This window comes from Ascaphus truei, chromosome 4 (assembly GCF_040206685.1).
Source record: "Ascaphus truei isolate aAscTru1 chromosome 4, aAscTru1.hap1, whole genome shotgun sequence".
Taxonomy (NCBI): Eukaryota; Metazoa; Chordata; class Amphibia; order Anura; family Ascaphidae; genus Ascaphus; species Ascaphus truei.
Genome location: NC_134486.1, coordinates 411,352,946 through 411,369,683, shown reverse-complemented (window position 1 = coordinate 411,369,683; position 16,738 = coordinate 411,352,946). Strand labels below are relative to the sequence as shown.

Sequence of the window (16,738 nt, the reverse complement as noted above, 5' to 3'; positions counted from 1 at the left end):
CCCGATGTCAAGGTTGGATCCACATAAATGTAGTAGAAATTGGAGATAGAGGTAGCACACAGGAGACTTTAAATGGAGTTGTATTTAGTACATCAGAGCAATAACAAACAAAGCAGTAACATCCTGTCCCTTCCTCAGACAATCAGGTGTATGATCTGAGGAAGGGACAGGATTGTCCTGAAATGTTACTACTTTGTTATTGCTCTGAAGTACTAAATACAGCAGAAGGTTTTTGAACTCCATTTAAAGTCTCCTGTGTGCTACCTCTATCTCCAATTTCTGTGACATGATGATTAGTAGTGTAGAGACCACATCCTCTGTCACAGGAGAAAATGAGCTTAAAGTGGATTTAGATGTACTAGGGGAGATAGGTATTGCATTTGGAGGTTTAAATGAAGAGATGTCATGTCTAATAGGCTTAATCTTGTATGTGAAGTAGGTGGTGTAGCTGGAGTTGGGTGGAGAAGGGAATTAAAGGTGGCAAATATGTGTTGAGGGTAGAAGTACAAAGTTTGTATAAGTGAAGAAAAGGCTGTAAAGCTTGTCAAGGCTGAGGGCAGTGTTATAGGAGGAGAGCATACATTTATAGTGGAGGAAGTCTGCTTTGAACGGGATTTCCTCCAGAGACGCTCTGCAGTGTGTGATCACTTTTGAAGGTAGCGGGATGAAAGATGTGTCCCACGCTTGTGTATTGGATTGTCAGAGGTGATGTTAGGTGGTGGGAAAAATCTTGTCTAAGGCTGATGAGAGTATGTTGCTGTATAGAGAGGTTGCTAGATTCGGACAGGAAAGGGTAGAGATGGGAGAGAGGAAAGGTTGTAGAGATGTTGAAAATTGGAGGGGGTCTAGGGTATTTAGGTTTCGGTATGTGCTTTTGGAAGTAGGTGTTGTGAAAGAGTAGAGTAGAGTGAGGTTAAAGATTTGGCGGGGATCATCAGAAAAACAAAAGGCATGTTAGAAGGGTTAGAGAGAGCAGCAGCGGGATTAAACCAGGTCACGGGAGTGGTCATTGCAATGAGGAATAGAGGTGTTGGACTGGGAGAGACGATAGGAGGAGGTTAAAGAGATGAGATGGGCAGTTGAGGAGGCATTGGGATTGTCAATTAGTATGTAAAGTCTCCAAGTATGAAAGTAGGCGTGTCAGTAGAGATAAAATAAGGGCGCCAGGCAGCAATGTTATTAAGACATTGGGATGTAGGTTCAGGGGGACGATAGCTAAAAAAACAAAAGTACACATCCCTTAAAAGTTGGTCAGTGGAGTAATTACTAATCACAATGTCCGTTGTCATTTTGAACAAGGATAGAATTCAGAACGTATAGAAATTATCACAAAAAAATATAATATTACCCAAATAAATGCAATTAAATTCAAGCTACTTTCACAGTTCAACCATAATTATCTCTACTCTGCTTGAAATGGACCATTTTACCATTTGCTTGTTGTTACCTTTTAACAATGTTTAGGTATTAGCAGAAGTGGGGGTAACTGCACAAGCAGCAACACAAATAAAGAATGAAGTCCAGCTTGTGAAAGATAAAGCACAAAAGATTGTAGATGAAATCGCTGCAGACAGAATTATAGCAGAAATTAAACTACAAGCAGCAAAACCAGCGTTAGAAGAGGCAGAAGCTGCACTAAATGTAAGAATGAAATGGAAACAAATAGTTCAGTAACCAATTTTCTATAAGTTTCGTTTACATTTCTGTAGATTGGTTTACAGCAAATACAAAAACCTCTAGTGAGCACATTCACATGTCTCCGACAGGTCTACAACCCTGGCTTTCTCCATTATATCTTAGCATACAATGCTTCCCCTGCAACCAGGGATTATAGGTAATGACATGTTTATGAGCACTCATACAGTTGAATGTCACTTTTTGCTTCTTATCCATTTCAACATTAACCCCTACAAGCTTCTCCCTGCCATATTACACAGATTTTTCAGCACAGCCTGGGTTAAAGAAGTGGATACCCAGTAAACCTACTCACAGACAGCTGCTTGAACATTATGGGTCTCAGCAGTATGAGGTTGGTTACAGTCTATGCAATGTCAAACTGGAAGTGGCTGTCACAATAGACCAGTACAATTACACAGGATCGCAAGCACCAGACATAATGAAGGAGTTAAATAAAACTGGTTTATTTCATCCAGAGCAACGCAGTACATAGCTTCAGGGTTACACTCACCAAAAACAAGGGTTATGAGGGGAATCCTAGCTCACTAGGGGTGGGTGACACTTTGGTAGGCTTAACTAGGATTCCATCCTCACACTAATAGTCTCTGGGTACCACAGTACTGTAGGGATGCTAGTTTCCCTCTACCAAGTTCAAACGTATCGCTCGTCAATGCGTGTGATTTGGCACGCCGTAATTTGGCACCTGAGTTGAGTGCAGAAAGATGTCTCCCCCAAGTATAAAATAAATATGCCACCTGCCTGCTGGTTGAAGATTAAAAGAGGAGGGGGCGTATCTACAGTTGGAGGGGGGGGGGGGGGGGTAATGTGGGCCAAATGGATCGTTGTGAGTTTAAAAACCCTCAGATTCGTGGGGGTAAAGGGAGCAGGGTGTTGAAAGGGGGCTTGCAGGAAATGCTGCTGCCATGCCTGATGGTATGGCCATGGTAATGGTGGGTAGGCGGGGCAGGTTGCGTTCCTGTAGCAGTATAGAGAGAGGAGATGTCACAGCAGTCAAGTATACCTTGCGTTTTAACCCTTGAAATGTTGTGACATCTCCTCTCTACACTGTTTCGGGACCGTGACCCGCTCCGCCTCCATCGATGATCTCATCGGCCGGCTTCACACACAGATGGATCTGCGGGAGACCAGTATTGAGGAGGGGAGTATCGACATATCCCATGACCCAGAGTTGTCAAATTGCTTTTATTTGTCGGGGAGCATTGCGAGTTTGGTCTTACATTGCTCTATTTTTTGTATTTGCATTTGCACTATGTCCTGCCTTTCTCTTTCCTGCTCATATACCACTGACCTCTGAAACGTACCACAGCATACCTCCTAGATCCACTTGGGGATATCACTTTGTGATAAAAATGCTTGTTTTTATCTCACATCATGTGAGTTGAGCATTTATAGCCTTTACCAGCACTTATATATATTTTTCTAGGATTATTGTCTTCTGTTTTTAGCTTCACATGTACAGTACCATGAGGTAAGTTTGCACTACGTATTTGCTGCTACCTTACCCTGTGGATGTTGGGAAACATCCTGAACTAAGCTGCATCTTGACCAGGGATTTTTGTATAATTATCAATTTTGATTCACATTTATCATCACTTTTGTCCTTTTCAAGGAACTTGATTAAAATTAAAAACAGAGGCTTGTAACAAATCCTGAGCTTGCGTGTCCTGATCTGTGTGACTTGATTACTGTTTGATTTCAAGTGCTCGTTGTATTAAGTGTGGAGTTAGAACCAGAAGGAATTCTGGTTGTAACAAAGCAACTGTCCAAGCTGCCATCTTTAAAAAAAAAATCGATTTTTGTTTGTGCATCAATATAATCCACACAACCATAAGTAATTTGCTAAGTTGCTGATCGATCCATTCTCCTGTGATCAATCAGTGCAGCAGAAGAGGACCAAAGATGCAAAGTTCTGTGGGGAAGATCATGTGACCAGGGAGTCACTAGATACAATTGGTGCAGTGCTAGAGAGAGGGCAGGATTCAGAAAGGTTTGTGCCAGAGCCTGTTTCTGAAGAGGAAGGGGTTATGACTTTGTAAATGGTTGCTATAGAAGCTAAAAATGCTTGTTACATTATAATACATAAAAAATGTCATTCCGAGAATTCCCGGAGATATGAAGACACAGACCACCGGACAAAATCCTCCCTAGGAAGCAGTTATCGGCTCATTGCCAGATCTCCCTGCTTCAGCACAGACCAGAACAGTAAGACCGGGCAGGGGAATAAATCCCAGTTAAAGGGTCCCCAGTATATGCCCAAACCCCCAGAACCCAGTGTGAGGTTCAGAGTATCTCCCATCAGGTGACGAGACAAACATTTTTCTAAGTATGGAGTATAATGCAGAACTGTTTTACACAGCAAACTAAAATGAGAAAATGTTTTTAAAGTCCAACACTTAGGAGAGCAGAAAGCGGCAGCTTGTTGCTAACTTTTGTTAGGAAGCTCCTAGCGTGCTGAAACTTGCTGTGAGCGTCGTTCAGGGGAAAACATGTAAATCCCCATAACTCAATTTTTATAAGTTTTATAGAAATTGATAAATGAAAGTCTCCCTCAAATACTGTATGAAACATGTTAGGTACATTGGGGCTTTCATTCAGACCACCGGGGACCAGGAAACACTCATTTATTGCAGCCCCCACTTAGTATGCATCTATTACCTAGCTGTAAATGAGCAGAGGTTGGGCAGCTCCGGACTTCTAAGACATCCTGCTGGCTTGGTGACACGATTTCTGTAAAAGTCCAGAGTTGAAAGGGCTCAGTGTCCCTAAGATGTCAGTTGGGGAGGGGTTCCTCAAGTACCCCCATCCTAGTGTAAAGTCTGGGCAGTTTAGCAAATGGTGGCCAGCCCAGACTTACTGTTGCCAGGTAGAGGGGCTGGGTCTCATATGCTAAGAAGCAAAGGTGCTAGGTTGGCGCATGCTCTTAGCAGAATGAGAAGCCCCCTCTGCCAGGTTTCCAAAAGTATTGGCAACACCAGGATAGGTGGGAAAAATTATTCCCACGGAGAGATTGGCTGCACTTGTTAAGTATAGGGTTCTGAACTCTTTAAGAATTCCTGCAGCCCATCGGGAATCAGTTCCACCTGAGTTCCATCTAAGATTCATCCAAGGGTAACAAGTTCCATCAACGATTTTGTAACATACCCTGATTCCAAGTGCTATTACAGTGGTGCAGAACGAAAGAAGCATCTCCGTCGGAGTACACAGAAGTTGCAGTTTGCACTGCTGACCGAGGACCATTTCAAGCAGTTTTGCAAGCAACTCCCGCTGCTGGGAAATTGCTCCTAAAAACTTTGTTCTACAACTTTTCGCTCTGGAAATCAACTATTTTGTTTGGCCCCGTCCCAGTAAGTGTATTTTGAGTGTAATTGTGTAACATTGTGTGAATGTCCATTCCTGAAATAAATTACAATTTATTTTACCTCATTGCTTTGCTCAATCATATGATCCCCGGGTATAAATGTGTTAAGAGTGCTGGTCCCCCGTGACACTGGGACCCCTGTTTTTTAACTTGTTTATTAATGACCTTGAGATTTGCACAGAGAACAAAGTCTGCATCTTTGCTGATGTCACTAAATTGTGTAAGGTAGTAGAATCAGAGCAGGATGTAATTTCTCTTCAGAAAGACTTGGATAGACTTGAGACTTTATTTATTTATAAAAATGTTTTACCAGGAAGTAATACATTGAGAGTTACCTCTCGTTTTCAAGTATGTCCTGGGCACAGAGTTATAATAATACATGGTTACTGTTGCAGGGTACATGCAACCACATGCGGGTTCTCTTGATAAGGCTTATTTATTGAGCCTTAAAAATACAGCACACAAAAGCAATACAGCTTCTTTTCAGCATACAAAAAAACAAAACAGCTTCTTTGAAGACAGACCTTAGAGCAGTAGTCTCACTTCAGCATTTCAGTACTCCCTCTTGATCAGACAGACTGCATGTGTGTGCAGCCTGTGGATTTTAAAGCTTCCTAATGAGGCAGCTGGGATCTGACTAATTAAGCAGACCTCCCAGCTGAAAGTTAACCTCGTCACTGCTGCTGGTTGTCACGCCTGTATGCTCGCAGACCAAGCTAGACCCCAGTACTGAGGTGGGAACGGTATGATACCACACACCCACAGCAGTGGGAGCAAGCCCGGAATGTGGTATAGCGTTGCTGGGCCTGTTGGAAGAGTTGTTAGTGTATACTTGCAACGCTTGGGGAATGTCCATGAGAGTAGTCGTGTCCATTTGACAATGTTCAGGGATCCAGAGGGTAGAGTCGTCAGAGGGCAAGCCAGGTCCTAGGAAGCCAGAGGTCAGCGGAGTCGTATGTGTAGCAGGGTTCAAAGGGATACCAGAGAGCAGAGTAGTCCAGGGTAAGCAAGGGTCAAAGCCAGGGAAATCCAAAGTAACACAGGAGCAGATAATCACAGGAGCACAGAGGGAGCACAGCATAGGTCAGGTACACACAGGGAAACAGGAACTATGCAGAGCGAGAAAGAGGTGGACAGACAGGGATTATAAAGGAAGGTGCATTAATGACAGAGAGGGGAGGAGTAGAGAGAGAATTGGGAGAAGCTGGAGATAGGTCAGGGGGAGAAGAGGAGGAGACAGAAGGGGCAGTCAGGGGAATTGCCTGTACAGCTTGGGAGGCGGAGACAGGGGGAACCTGATAGGAAGAGTCTGTGCGCGCGCCCCCTGTAAGCTGGGGATGCGCGCGCACAGGTTGCAACACAGGCGCGGCCCGCACGGAGCAGGGGAAGACCGCAGGAGGGGGATGGAGTCAAGAGGAGGGGGATGGAGTCAAGAGGAGGGGAACGCACGCGAGGCCTGTGCCCGCGCGATGGCCAGCAAAGGCAGGGAGGAGCATGCACGCGCGTCCTCCGTGGGCAGAGGGTGCATGCACCGGACGCGTCACCAGGCGCGCGGAACGCCGTGCCGCGGGCACCATGCGAGGAGGAGGCAATGGGACGGATGGCACCACAGGGGAAGGTAAAGGAGCTACCGCGGGGGAGAGGGAGCGGGGAGGATCAAGGCAGGGGTTAAGGGAGTGTGGGGGTATGCAGGACCTGTGGGGAACGCGCTGCGGCAAGGGGACAGAGGTAGAAGGTGAAGGAGAGTGTGGGAAGGAGTAGAAAGGGTGATGGGAGAGAGGGAGAATGAGAGGAAGGAATCTCCTGAGTCGTCACAGTATCCCCCCCTTGAGGATCAATCTCCGAGTGATCCAACCACAGCTTAAGGGGGAATTTCTGGTGAAACTGGGAAAGCAACCTTGGGGCGTGGACGTGATGTGCCGGTACCCAGGAACGTTACTCAGGACCTTAGCCCTTCCAGTGTACTAAAAACTGAAGTCCTTTTTTGGAGACACGAGAGTCGATGAGAGACTGTATTTCGTACTCCTGTTGACCCAGGGTGGACACTGGACTAGATCTCCAAGAGGGATCCGGGAAATGAGGACTGGACACAAATTCTTTAAGGAGGGAAACGTGAAAGACTGATGGAATTTTCATTGAGGGGGGAAGCTCGAGGCAATAGGCTACAGGATTTACCTTCTCTAGGATCTTAAAAGGTCCCAAGAATCTAGGGGACAGTTTGGGTGAAGGAGACTTGAGCCTAATATTCTTGGATGACAGCCAGACCAGATCACCAGGTTTGAATGAAGGACCTTTTTGGCGGTGATGATCAGCTTTGGTCTTTTGCTTGGCCACCGCAGACCGTAAGGACTTGAGAATCTTTTTCCAGGATTCTTGCAAGTTGGTGATATGAGAGTCGGCTGCAGGAACTCCAGAAGGAGAAGCTAAGAGAGGGAGGCTACTGGGGTGAAAGCCACAGTTGATGAAGAAAGGAGACTCCTGAGTGGACTCGTTCTTTAAGGAATTAATGGCAAATTCGGCCCATGGTAGAAGATCCACCCAGTTATCTTGTGAGTCGGAAATGAAGCATCTCAGATACTGTTCAAGAATTTGGTTCATCCTTTCAGTTTGACCGTTGGTTTGTGGATGATATCCAGAGGAGAACAAGAGGGAGATACCCAATCTTTGAGCGAAAGCTCGCCAGAATTTCGAGATGAACTGGGACCCCCGGTCTGGGACGATAGAAATGGGAACGCCATGCAGCCTAAAGATTTCCTTGGAGAAGACATCCGCCAAGGTGGCTGAGTTGGGAAGACCCTTGAGGGGAATAAAATGAGCCTGCTTTGAAAATCTATCAACTGCGACCAAAACAGTGTTCATCCCTTTGAACACTGGCAGTTCAATGATAAAGTCCATCGAAATGTGTTTCCAGGGTTGTTCAGGGATGGGAAGGGGTAGCAGAAGTCCAGAAGGCTTATGATGGAGGGTTTTACTCTGGGCACAAACAGGACAGGCGGAAGTAAAATTGAGAATATCTTGATTCATCTTAGGCCACCAGAAAGTCCGTTTAATGAGATCAGCTGTCCTCTTGAAGCCTGGATGACCAACTGCTCTGGAGGAATGACCCCAAAGTAAGACTATATGGCGGAAACGTGGAGCCGCGTAGAGACGTCCTTCTGGTACCCTGAACCTGCTGGGGATATGTGCTTGTGCCTTGTGGATCTCGTCCAATACACCAAAATTGTTAGCCGAGACAGTGCACTTGGCCGGGAGAATAGGTTCTGAGATTTCTTTAGCCTCGGTCTCAGAGGCAAACTGACGAGAAAGGGCGTCCGCTTTAACATTTTTGGTACCAGGGATATAAGAGATGGTGTAGTTGAAGCGGGAAAAGAAGAGTGACCAGTGGCAGGAGCACAAGCGACGAGCACCCTCAATATATAACAATTTTTTGTTGTCAGTGAGAATGGCAATTGGTTCCTTGGAACCCTCTAAAAGATGTCTCCATTCCTGGAGAGCCAACTTAATGGCCAAAAGTTCACAATTACCGACATCATAATTCTTTTCTGCTGCTGAGAATTTCCGTGAAAAAAACCCACAAGAATGGAGTTTCTCTTGGGGAGAAGTCCTCTGGGACAGAACTGCGCCAGCTCCTACGTCTGAGGCGTCAACCTCCAAAGTAAAGGGGAGGGAGGTATCCGGATGACGCAGGATGGGAGCAGACACGAACGTCTTCTTGAGAGTCTCAAAGGCTGTGATGGCCTCTGGTGACCAGGATGAGACGTCGGCGCCCTTTTTGGTCAAGGCGGTGATGGGAAGGGCAATGGAAGAATTTTTTTTGATAAACTTCCTGTAATAATTAGCCAAGCCAAGAAAACGTTGCACAGCTTTGAGCGAATTAGGGAGTGGCCAATCGAGGACCACCTTCAGCTTCTCTGGGTCCATGGAGAAACCTTGGCTGGAGATGATATAGCCTAGGAAGGCCGTGGAAGCCTGGTGAAACAAACACTTTTCCATCTTGGCGTAAAGACGGTTAAAACGCAGCCTGGAGAGCACAAGTTTGGTATGTTGAATGTGTTCCTCCAGATTTTTAGAAAATATAAGGATGTCGTCTAGATAGACAATGACAAAGGTTCCCAAAACGTCACGGAAGATGTTGTTCATAAATTCCTGGAACACGGCCGGTGCGTTACACAGCCCAAAGGGCATAACAAGGTATTCATAGTGTCCAGAACGTGTTTTAAATGCAGTTTTCCACTTGTCTCTCTCCCTTATGCGAATGAGATTATAGGCACCCCTTAAGTCAAGTTTTGAAAAAATAGAGGCCCCTTGGAGATGATCAAACAGTTCAGAAATGAGCGGAAGCAGATACCTGTTTTTCACCGTGATCTTATTGAGTCCGGTGAAGTCTATGCATGGCCTTAAAGATCCATCCTTCTTCTTCACAAAAAAAAAACCCAGCACCGACAGGAGAGGTGGAGTTGCGGATGAAACCTTTTTCCAGGTTTTCTTGAATATAAGTAGTCATGGCCTCGGTATCCGGGATGGAGAGTGGGTAAGACTTAGACTTCGGCAGAACAGTCCCAGGGATGAGGTCGACCGGGCAATCGTACGGGCTATGAGGAGGGAGGACCTCTGCTTGTACCTTGTTGATCACATCTAGGTACTCATGGTACACGGCAGGCAGGGTCGAATGATCGGCAGGTAAGGAGTCCAGACCAGCAAGCACAACCACGGGAGGATCCGCTAGCGTAGTATCTGCGGATGAGGGCCACTGGATGGGCAAGGTACAGGACCATTCAATGCGCGGATTGTGGAGTTGAAGCCAAGGCAATCCTAGTATAATTTGTACTGAAGGGGACTGGAAAATGTCAAAGACAATTACCTCCTTGTGACCATCAGCCAGGGTCAAGGTAAGAGGAATAGACTCCCAGATGATGAAAGCCGGCTGGAATGGTCGTCCGTCGATGGCCTCAAGGCCAACTGGGCTCTTCCTTCTGACCATGGGGATTTGATTCTCCACTGCAAACTGCTGGTCCAGGAAATTACCGCCCGATCCGGAATCTATGAACGCTTCGACCTTTACGACAAGGTTGGGGCCCTCCAGTGTGGCTGGTAGCATCAGCTTCTTTGGGAGAGCTTTGGAAGGAGAGGGGTTAGGAGAGACAGTACCCAGTAGAAGCCCCTCTACCTTTACTGGGTGTGCCCGTTTCCCGGCTTCAAGGGACAATTCTGGAGACGATGTTCTGAGGAAGCACAGTAGAAACACAGCCTGATCTGGCGCCGCCGCGCTCTCTCGGTTGCCTGGAGTTGTTGACTGCCGACCTGCATAGGTTCCGAGGCCTCCAGGGCCAGGAGAGGAGTAGCGACTGACCTGTGAGAAACAATAGAGGGAGAAGAACTGGAACAGTGCCTCTCGTGTCGTCGCTCTTGCGTGCGCTGATCCATGCGTACGCTCAGGGTGATGAGTTCCTCCAGGGACGTAGGTCGGGCGTGAGTAGCCAGATCGTCTTTCAACGTATCTGAGAGTCTGTGTCAGTATGCAGCTGCGAGCGCCTCATCATTCCATTGGACTTCGGCGGCCAGCATACGGAACATGATGGCATATTTGGCAGCAGAATTTCGACCCTGAAAAACATGGAAGAGGGAGAAGGCAGCTGTCTCGTGCCATGCAGGGGTATCAAACACAAGTTGGAATTCACGTCTGAATAAAGTATAATCTTGCGTTATTTCGCTTCCACGCTCCCATTGAGGAGAGGCCCAGGCAAGGGCGTCTCCGGTGAGTAGGGCGCAAATAAAAGCAATCTTAGCACGGCCAGTAGGAAACAGGGAAACAGGGAGGGAGACATCTCAAACTGCACCTCACATTGGTTTAAGAACCCGCGGCAGTTGAGGGGGTTCCCATCATAGCGATCTGGCGAGGGAATCCATGGGCCAGGGTTGGCGTAGGGAGTAGCCAAAGGTGGCGTAGAAGGCGGAGGGCTTTCTTGAAGGGTGACAGGAGATGGGAGAGAGGGACAATGAGAGGAAGGAATCTCCTGAGTTGTCACACTGGTGACGGTCATTCACCCTGTCACAGTTACATTAAAAGAACAGAGGTTATACAGTCAATTCACAGACATTTCATGGACAGATAGAGTTGGAAAATTGGGTACAGGGGATAAAGTATCAGATTAAAATAGAGAAGCTTTAACATCACCAAACATCTGTGAACAGCAGCAAATCACTCACTCCCTTTGGCTGCCAAAGCCTTTGGGGGTGACGCAAATGTACACTTAAAGGGTTCAGGTTGATTATAGCTACGAATACAAAGTTCTTTGTCTTCTTGGCTCATTAACATTCCAATGGGTGGGGTTGACGTTCCACAAAGTACAAGCAAATGTTAACCCTTAGCACTCTGGTCCAGTGCAGAGGGGAGCAGCACTTGGGTAGCCCTATAAAGCGTACGCCTTTGGGGCAATGCAGATGTACACTGAAAGGGACAGGTAAATGGCAGATGAGGTTTAATACAGAGAAATGTAAGGTTATGCATTTTGGGAAACAAGAATAAACAGGAGAACTTACAAATTAAATTGGGATAAATTAGGAGAATTCTTGATGGAGAAGGATTTAGGAGTGTTTGTAGACAGTAAGCTTAGCAAAAGTGCTCGAAGTCATACAGTAGCTTCAAAGGTAAAAAGATCTCACCTTGCATTAAACAGGCAATGGATGGAAGGGAAGTAAGCATAATTATGCATTAGTAAGACCACACCTTGAATATGGAGTACAATTTTGGTCACTACAGTAGAGACTGCGATTATTCTAACACAAACCAGTGGCATTCACCAAAAAGACCCAAGAAAGCCTGAAGATATTAAATATGCCTTAAACGTGCCTTAAACTAGCCCCAGCATTTCTGCATTGATTAATGGCCAATCAGATTAACAGTGGGGGTCCCTGGCAGTCCCATTCAAACTGAATTGGACTGCCAGGGACCCCTGCTGTGTTAATCCTATGGGTCGTTAGTCAATGCAGAACGTGCCTCAAACTAGCCCAGAACATACCCAGTACATACCCTGAATGTAACCCGGCTAGTTTAAAGCAAGCGTTAGAATAATCGTGGCCTCGTCTGTACTCCTTAGAAAAGACATTATTGTCACAGGAGACCAGGTATTTACACCTTTTTACCGGGATCATTCACTGAGCAAAACAAGATAGTAAAACAAATTGTCATTTATTTCATAGAAACTGACGTACACACAGTGGGTTACAAAATACAGAAGAAAACACACTTACTGGGGATCTGGGCTACAAAACTGGACTTTCCTAGGTGAAATGGCACATAAAATAAAGTCTTTAGGTTGATCGGGACTTATCCCGAATTGTCCGGGAACTCAAATCGGCATGAAGTTCCTGACGCCACCGCTATATCTGCTCTGGAGCTGCCGAAATCCCTTGACCGGGAGATAGTACCAATGGTTCTGGCACTCTTTTCGGCTTTCAATACCAGCTGCGGCCGCTACGTTCTCTTCTCACAACTTGGCCCCGAAAAGTGGGACTTGAAATTTCTAAAGCCGGCTTGCTGCGATTTCTCTCTAAGCATCTTTTGGAGATTTTGAATTTGATGCTGCTTTCTTGGTGCTTAGAATCTCTCGAACGGATTGGCTGAGAGTTTCTTATAGTATTTCAGTGTTCATTCATGAAATACTACAGCCAATTCGAGCATTGGAAGAATCCTACCAGCCTATCACAGCGCTGCCAGTCTATCTAAGCCGGGCAAGTTTAGATTCGGAATCTGACAAGGGTATGTTCCAATCTGGCACCTCTGCCACTTGTCAGTCAGAAGCCACCCGTAGAGTGAAGCTCCTCAAAGACTTCCATTCATCCCAGGACGTGAGTATTTGAGGTTAACTCCGCTGCCCAAATAGCTTTAACACCTTGGCAACCTCTGAGGCTTTCATGTCTGGGACCCGAGCAGACTTGATGGCACCAAGCTTGGTAGCCACATGGTCTCTCGGAACCGTGGACCTGGAAGTCCCCAGCTCATATACCGTGCACAATCATATGTACTTTTATACACTTAAATGAAATGTACTTGCACATATTTTTTCTATGTCCTTTGGTTATGGGGAATTGAATGAAAAAGCATGCAGGTTCATTTTCACCAGCCTTATCCCCACACACTGAAAACCAGACTTAGACTTTTTAAAACCCTCACAACCTTATCAATAGTTGGGGTACCCCCAGAACCCATATACCAGATTCTGGGTTATCAGGGCATTAACTGGGCATCCACCCTTATTCTAGGGACCCCTTTACCGTTTCAGGGATACCACACATCCCTTTGCCCCATTTACCTTTCTGGTCTGTGCTGAAGCAGGGAATACTAGCGGTGAGTCGTGTAAGCATTTTCAAGGGGAGATTTTGCCCAAGCAATGTGTCCCAATTTATCCGAGAATCCGACCTGATTCCCGGGTACATTTTTGAGGTATCCAGCAACTCTGGAACCCCGCCACCAAGACACATTCTGACAAGACTTTCTCTGTAAAACGCTCCTTGAAACTCATAGCCTAGCAATCTCTGCTTGCTGGCACACCTGGAAAGATAAAACACAGAAAATTATTTATTGTCGCACAATTACATACATTGCAGTTACAATAAACAGGTTCAAGAGCTGACACTCTAAAAACCCAAATATGGATCAGAGGTAACCAGACGGGATTAATGCCTTTAATTGATGGCCTGGTTACCCCCTCACCATCACAATTATGGAACTAGAGAAAGTGCAGAGAAGAGCCACCAAATTAATAAAGGGGATGGATAGTCTGATTTATGAAGAGAGCCTAGCTAAATTTAGATTTGTTTACTTTAGAAAAGAGGCGTCTAAGAGGGGATATAATAACTATATACAAATATATTCAGGGACAATACAAGGAGCTTTCAAAGGATCTATTCATCCCAAGGGCAGTAAAAATGACACAGGGTCATCTCTTAAGGTTGGAGGAAAGTAGGTTTCATCAGCAACAAAGGAAAGGGGTTCTTACAGTAAGGGCAGTTAAAATGTTGGATTCATTACCCATGGAGCCTGAGATGGCAGATACGATAGATTTTTTTTTTTTTAAGTTGTAAATCTTTTTAGAAAGGAACTGTATACAGAGATATATCATATAAGTAAACATGGGGGGGATGTTGATCCAGGGAGTAATCTGATTGTCAATATTTGGAGTCAGGAAGGACTTTATTTTCCCCCTTATGAGATATTATGTGTTTTTTTGTTTGCCTTCCTCTTGATCAATGTTCTGTAAGTCTGGATATAGGATAAAATATCTGTCGTCTAAATTTAGCATAATGAAGGTTGAGCTTGATGGACGTATGTTTTTTTTTCAACCTCATCTACTATATAACTATATCACTGGGCAATACTTCAGAGTGTAACTATGTAACTATGTATTCACTATTGGGGGTTGCTTTGCGTTTGTTCTCCTTTTTTCCGTCTATGCAACTAAGCCTCGTTCTGGAACTGTGTTTCCTGGCAAAACCTCCACACCAACTGTCTGTGAAACTGTGATTGGCAGGGGTTTACATAGTTTCCCCATCTCCATCTAAAACTATGGAAGGCAAGGTGCCAACTAATTAGAACACAGAAAATACATGCTGGCCAATCCCATAGTGAGTGCTCATCTGTGATGAACTAATTGGACTGTGGGAAGGGACAGTCTTAGAGAGCACACAGGGATGGGCTTAAGGGGAGTGGAAAGTTAGAACCAACCAATGGGAATCACGCTTACAGGGGATGCCTCCCGGGGAAATAGGCGCCTCAGAGTTGGGTATGAACAATTGTTCCACTTTTGGAGTGACTGTTTCCCCGATCTGAGTAAACACTCCTCCCCACTCCTTCAGTGGTCCCAGCACTTCACCCAGCCACATTTGGTTAGCAGACCCTGAAGTCCATTGTGTTCTGGCTGGCTAAATGAATTACTAGCCCAGCACATGAAGGCTTACAAATACCTTACAGTACATCTCACATTTAACATGGGGAATAAACTGTTACAGGGGACTGTCAATATAACATATGTCGCCCAATTTAGGCTCCATAAGATGGCTTTTTAGCCTGTAACATAGGCATCCATCTTGCCCTGTAGGGGTAACTGCTGGGCTTAACATTTAATGGGCTGCCCCTATCATCACAGTGGCTACATCTAGACCCAAAAGTTATACCAAGTAAAAAAAAGGAATTAAAACCTGTGCATTTCTCAGACAGGTCTGCAACCCTGCCTTTCCCCATTATCTTCTAGCATACAGTACAATGACTTCACTGTAGCCAGGTATTATGGGTAATGTCATGCAAAAACGCACTCACAGTATATATTGGTTTGAAATAAATCAGTTTAATTACCTGTGCGCAAGAGTATAGTTGTATCCATATGACTTTATTTTCTCTTTTTGCAGACGATCAAACCTGTAGATATTTCAACAGTAAGAAAACTTGCTAAACCTCCTCATCTAATTATGAGGATTATGGACTCCTGTCTTCTACTATTTCAAAAGCGAATGGATACGGTGACCATAGATCCTGAAAAACCTTGTTCCAAACCTTCCTGGGGAGAGTCATTAAAAGTTAGTTCGATTTTTACTAGACCCTTCTTTTTAATCTTTCTACACATCATTTATATAAAAATATGGTAAAGAAACCCATTTCAATTATAGTAGCAACCAAAATGAATGCTTACATTTTGAGTACTCATTAGCAGGGCTCGATAAATGCACTCGCCCCCTCACCACGGTCGTGTGCATTTTGGCTGCAGGCAAGCCGTCATGGCCGCTTAATCAACATGCGATTCTTTAAGCCTTTTTTCTCTGCAATTCAAATCCTCCCCGCCAAAAGTTCAAATCCCTACCCCTTGATTGGTCGAGGTATCCCACCCCCTGATTGGTCGAGGTATCCCCATCCCTGATTTGTTGCGCTGCCTCCCGCCCCCTCCCCCAGAAGAAGCAACAGATGAGACGCCGGGGAAGCTGAACAAGACGCCTTCTCCCTCACAGCACCAGCGCAGGCCCTGGTATCACGAGCAGCACAGCCCAGCCTCCTATCCCAGGTATCCCGAGCAGCACGCAGTCCCCTTGTCTCACTGCACCGCTGGGCCATGCTCAGCCGGTCCTCCGCTCAGCTGGTCCCCCGGCGTTTAGTGGCACTATACTGGCAGCTTTCCTCCAGTTGCCTTCCTCTGAGGTGCTCCACCCCCAACCTGCAGGTGGGGAGAGCCAGGCTTGGTGACAACCGCTCCATCTTGCTGCTGCCCCCCCTGCAATCTGCTGCCCCCCTGCAATCTCCTGCCCCTCTGCAATTTCCTGCCCACCCCCTGCAATCTCCTGCCACCCCCCTGCAATCTCCTGGCCACCCCTGAAATCTCCTGGCCCCCCTGCAATCACCTAGCCCCCTGCAATCACCTGCCCCCCCCCCGATCATCTGCCCTCCCTGCAATTAAATTACCTGCCCCTCGCAATCTCCTGCCCCCGTGCAATTTCCTCCGCCCCCAACCCCAAACCCCTGCAATCACCGCCCTGCCGCAGTCACTGCCCCCCCCCCCCCTGCAGCCACAGGGCCCGGTCTGACCATCCTTAAGGTAAGTGTATTTTTAATATGTATTTGGGTGGGAGTTTTTTTATATGTATTTGTTTTTCTTTTATATTTATTGGGGTCTTTTTTTTTATATGTATTGAGTTTTT

At 46.0% G+C, this 16,738-nt stretch overlaps 1 protein-coding gene across 4 annotated transcripts in view; it reads left to right on the top strand.

Annotated features, from left to right (window-relative positions):
- Nucleotides 1-16,738, top strand: part of DNAH8 (dynein axonemal heavy chain 8) — a 1,091,167-nt gene that overhangs the window by 876,249 nt on the left and 198,180 nt on the right. For all 4 annotated transcript variants that reach the window (XM_075598772.1, XM_075598771.1, XM_075598773.1 and 1 more), the window contains 2 exons: nt 1,465-1,641; nt 15,461-15,628. In XM_075598772.1, coding sequence (XP_075454887.1) covers nt 1,465-1,641; nt 15,461-15,628 — 345 coding nt within the window. The remainder of the gene's footprint in view (nt 1-1,464; nt 1,642-15,460; nt 15,629-16,738) is intronic.